The following is a 5,176-nucleotide window of genomic DNA, read 5'->3' as shown; positions in this document are numbered from 1 at the left end:
GTATGTTATGTGCATTTGTGTATCTGGCCCAGGGCCGGGTCCACAGTGGTGCAAAACATGCGGGCTGCACAGGGCCTCAAATTTTTTACATAGGCCTAGTATTAAAAAAAATATGCCCTGCTGGGCTGCTGGGTGCTGTAGTGGGCTCTCTCGCTCTCACTCTGGGCTGGAGTTGAAGTATAGCGACGAGGCCACGAGTGCATCCCATCGATCGAGCGACAACGAGACAGCGACCAGCGTAGAAACGGGATCGGGGGAGGATAGGAACGTCCCATCGCCTGGTCATTAGATCAATCGCCTCGTCTCATCGCCGCCGTTGCCTTCCTCGGCTCCTCTGTCCTCTCTCAAATTTGGACTGATCGATGACCGACTCTAGCCTCCTGCCAGGTGCTTACTAGCTACTTAGCGAGTCCTTCTTTTCGATCAACTTCGATTCCTGCTCCTAATTCTTAATTTTGTAATTAATTATTGGCAGGGATCGTTACTTCGTTAGAGATTGGTACTTATTTCTTACCTCCTTGATTAAAGATCACATGACCCAAAACTATGTGAATTATACGACTAATCTAATGACAAACATTGATGCATGATCTCCAACTTGAATTGATTTATGCTACTATATAACTTCAATTTTATTTTATTCATCTTCTTTATCTTGTGTTTTAATATACGGATTTGAGTCATCATGGGGAAACATGAGTCTGGTGCCTCCAAGCATGAGAGAAAAGCACAAGAACAAAATTTAATTAATAAATAAAGGTGGTATGGACAGATTTGTTAACAAAAAGCACCGCAAGTGTCATCTGGTAATCAGTCTGTTGATCCTTCTATCCTTACAATTTTTTTCTGCGAAAAATATATACTATAATTGCTCGTTAGTTCATTTTCTTTGTGACATAGGGCCTCATTTTTTTGTTTCGCACAGGGCCCTCGGCCTGTTTCTCCTGTATGCTGCGAACTATATGCTGTTGTATATGTTTCGCTGCAGGAAAGAAACAGAAACAGGGACAAAAGGCTCCTGGGCACACCATTGCCGAGGGCGGCTCTCGGCAATGACTGTGAAACTGGACCAGAATGCACCTTTACCGAGAGGCCTCTCGGTAAACGTATACCAAACAGTATACCCTGACACCTTTACCGAGAGGGCTCTCGGTAAAGGATAATAACCTGTAGCCCTCCTGGCAACTTTGCCGAGAGGCCTCTCGGTAAAGGAAAAAGCATTGCCGACAGTGGCTCTCGGCAAAGTATTTTCACGGCTTTTAGGAGAAGTAACGTGGCCCTCCCCTATTGGCTCGGTTTGCCGAGAGCCACACTCGATAAAGATAGAGTTTGCCGAGCGTGGCACTCGGCAAAGATGACCCTCGGCCTGTTTCTCCTGGTCCCACATGTCGGAAGCTGACACGTGTCAGCCTGCTACTGGCTCCCTTTGCCGAGAGTGGCACTCGGCAAAGTTGACCCTCGGCCTGTTCTCCTGATCCCACATGTCAAGAGCTGACACGTGTTAGCCACCTATTGAGTGGCTTTACCAAGAGTGGCTCTCGCAAAGTTGGCACTCGGCCTGTTCGCCTGGTCCCACATGTCAGGAGCGGACACGTGTCAGCCACCTACTGGGTGGCTTTGCCGAGAGTGGCACTCGGCAAAGAAGGCCCTCGGCCTGCTCGCCTGGTCCCATGTGTCAGGAGCTGACACGTGTCAGCCACCTACTGGGTTGCTTTGCCGAGAGTGGCTCTCGGCAAAGTTGGCCCTCGGTCTGTTCGCCTGGTCCCGCATGTCAGGAGCTGACACGTGTCAGCCACCTACTGGCTCTCTTTGCCGAGAGTGGCACTCGACAAAGAAGGCCCTCGGCCTGCTCCCCTGGTCCCACGTGTCAGGAACCGCCGTCACCGTCTGCTATCCGTTAGCTACTTTGTTTTGCCGAGTGATACTGTTTGGCTCTCGGCAAAGTCTTTGCTGAGTGCCCGTGTTCTAGCTCTCGGCAAACTTCTGTTTGCCGAAGAGGTGTACGCCGGGTGGCTTTTGCCGAGGGTGACACTCGGCAAAGGCTTTGCCGGCGGTTTCGGCCCTTTGCCGAGTGTCTGTGGCACTCGGCGTAGCCCAGAATTACAGTCGTGTAAGCTTGGTCTGCATTTTTCTCCTTATAAGTACAAATTCTCCCAAATTCGGCATTTTCCTTTTCCTTTAAATCTAAAAATAATTAAAGCAGCATCCCTACTTCGTCAAAACGATAAAAATGAAAACTGTGCTAGGAAAATATTCATGGAGTCAATAACATCTTAAAAAACTAGACCGTGAATGAAATAACAATGTAACACTAGAAGAAAGAGAGACACACAGAGAGAAACATGTATACAGGTTTACATATGGGTGACGAAATAGAAACTTTAAATTTCCAAAACATTACAATACAACTGGGAATGATGGATGCATGCAATGACATGTTGGGAGGAAGGGAAAATTATAACTATTGTTACATAAATGACGGGCGCTTGAAATGTCGCATGCAACAACCTTAGAGAAAAAAAGAGGACACGCATGAAACAAATGTTTGACAAAAAGGACAAGTGGATGCATAATTACATATGGATGACCTCACACACTCTCTCCCTCCCGCACGCCCCGCATCGCCTCCCGAGTGAGGCGACCGAGGCGGCCCCTCCATCTCCTCGCTGCCGAGCGCCCCCTCCCTCCCACCGCTACCGTCTCATCGGGGTACTCCTCCTCATCCGACGAGCCATCAGATGACTCCACATACTGCTTGTATATGTACTCCAAATCGGAATCCATTGCTAGAAAGAAGAAGGGACAACTGTTTTTAGCTCCGATGATTCATCGAGCGGTTGCTGAGCATGGTGAGAATAGCAGTAGCGGATGGTACCTCACGGGACGGTCGGAAAACAGGAGTTGAATGGAGGCAGAGGAGAAGCGGGGTGGAGCCTTGTTGGAGCACTGAAGGTGACGGAGACGTAGAGCCCCAGCAGGAGTGTGGCGTGGTGGCCGGGGTGGTGGAGCAGCGGTGAAGGAAAAAGAGAAAGAAGGAAGGAGAGAAAATGGGGAGGATGGAGTCGCGGGTCTGGGAAGGGTTTTGAGTGGGCAGAGGGTGTGAGATTCCTACGTTTCGCGTTTCTGAACTCCTGCAAAGGTCCCTAACTTTTGTCTCTAGTTTGCGGGGAAATCGCCCCGCAGACCGATACAGGTCCGCGTTGGATGGCTTTCGAGGCTGGACAGCGCTGTCCCGCCTGATGCTGTCAGTTTGTGGGTCCGCCTTGGAGATGCCCTTAGTAGTTATAAACTACCTAGTTCACAAACTCCACAAACGGTACTATATACGGGGCTTTGCTACACGCACGGACTCTCTAATATGGAATCAACAGACTATAATACGTGGCAGTCTTGAAACTAAAAAGCATATTATTTCTACATACCCACAATGAGTAAATCAAGCGGGCATTTATACCCTTATATGTACGCTGAACATGTTATCGATGCCACAAAGCCAACTACGAAACATGTGGACGGTAGCACATGGCATATACAAATTGGCGCCACCTGGATGACCTTTTATTTGACCAACTGTTTTTTCCTGTCAATGTACACCTAGATTACTGCACGCACTCGTCTCGATCTTGCCCTCGGTCATCTTTGTTTGTTGTGCAATATTAATTTATTAGATTGAAGTTGGATTGCAACACTCCATCTTTTTTTGGCAATATGAGATCCAACAACATGCGTGGTCTTAACAATGCAAAGATCTTTGATGAGCCACACGAGGGCGGCACGCACATCACGTGTGTGATTACGTACATAGCTTTGTCCCAGGCTGCAACACGAGCCTACATAAAGCCCTTCAACCAACAGCCTTGAGAGAAAGCAAAGCACACATACACAGGGAGGGCAACGGCAAGCTAAGCTAGCTTATAAACGCAAGCAGGAGCTTTTATCGCTGAATCACTATGGCGAGCACTTGCAAGGCGGTGGTAATCCTTGGCATCCTTGTGTTTCTGCAGGTGTCCGGCGCAGCTGGGTGGGCCATGGACCAGCCGGCGGTGATGTCATTGAACGGCTTCCAGCAAGGAGAAGAGGGCGGGCCGGCGGCGTGCGACGGCCAGTATCACAGCGATGACCTCTTCCTGGTGGCGCTGACCACGGCGTGGTATGAGAACGGCGCCCGGTGCGGGAAGCTGATCAGCGTCAATAGCTCCAACGGGCGATCCCATGAGGCTAGGGTCGTGGACGAGTGCGGCACCGGTGACGGCTGCCGCACTAACGAGATCAGCACGTCCGTCGCTGTGTGGGAGGCACTTGGGCTCGATACCAGCGTCGGCGAGGTATCCGTCACCTGGTCGGACGTAATCTGGTAAATCTGAATCATCTGGTTTTAACCTCAATAATGTGCATGCGTACATGCATGATGTGTGCGGATAATCTATTTTATATACCAAGTGTTAATCAGTGTGAAGTTCGTAATGGTACTATAATTAGTCTGTTTGAAACGATCTCAGTTTGCTATAATAATGTGCTTCCTTCTGTGAGTTTGATATGTATGTATTTCTTCCCTTGTATTTATTCTCCCAATTCGCTACTTTCCTTTTCCTTTAAAGCTTAAATAATGAAGGCAGCAATCCTACAACTTTCAAAGAATGAATGAAGTAATATAACAAGAAAACGAGACACCAGTCGGGAGACCTCCGTCCAAACTTAGTTGGCCTAGATATGTGGACCGTGACATGCACATAGTTCTACATGTGTCGCCTTATCGAAAGTTTTTTTAATCGCAAAAAATTAAGATACTAGCCATGGAGCCGTACAGCTCCAGAAGCTAATCTTTACCTATAATATCTTTACCTCTTTACCTATACTAATAAAACGGCTATCGCTTCTGGTCGTTCGTCATTAAAATTACCCTTTAAATTGGTTAAAATTACCCACCAATGCCACCCGTAAGTGAAAAAACGATTTAATTTTTCGGACAAAAATCAACGCCTCTTTTGTTGTCTTATAGTGGCGCAACGAGTAGATGGGACAGAACTAATAGCAGTAGAGTGGTTGGCCAATTGCTCTTTTAGCGGCAAGACCAGGGTTCGATCCCCAATTTCCACAATTATTCACTTTCTTTTCTTACGCATGTTCATGGGCCGGCTCATGTGAGGGGCTTCACTCCCCTGTTTTTTCTCATTTT

At 48.0% G+C, this 5,176-nt stretch overlaps 1 protein-coding gene across 1 annotated transcript; it reads left to right on the top strand.

Annotated features, from left to right (window-relative positions):
* The first annotated feature begins 309 nt into the window (after positions 1–309).
* Positions 310–4,529, top strand: LOC123135071 (putative ripening-related protein 6). Its single transcript, XM_044554191.1, has 2 exons — positions 310–387; positions 4,005–4,529. Exon 2 carries the CDS (start codon positions 4,029–4,031, stop codon positions 4,356–4,358), a length of 330 nt encoding a protein of 109 aa, XP_044410126.1. The 5' UTR covers positions 310–387; positions 4,005–4,028; the 3' UTR covers positions 4,359–4,529.
* The last annotated feature ends 647 nt before the right edge of the window (positions 4,530–5,176 follow it).

Source organism: Triticum aestivum, chromosome 6B (genome assembly GCF_018294505.1).
Source record: "Triticum aestivum cultivar Chinese Spring chromosome 6B, IWGSC CS RefSeq v2.1, whole genome shotgun sequence".
NCBI classification, from domain to species: Eukaryota; Viridiplantae; Streptophyta; class Magnoliopsida; order Poales; family Poaceae; genus Triticum; species Triticum aestivum.
Note: the sequence above shows the minus strand (reverse complement) of the source record. Positions and strands in the feature narration are given on the sequence as shown.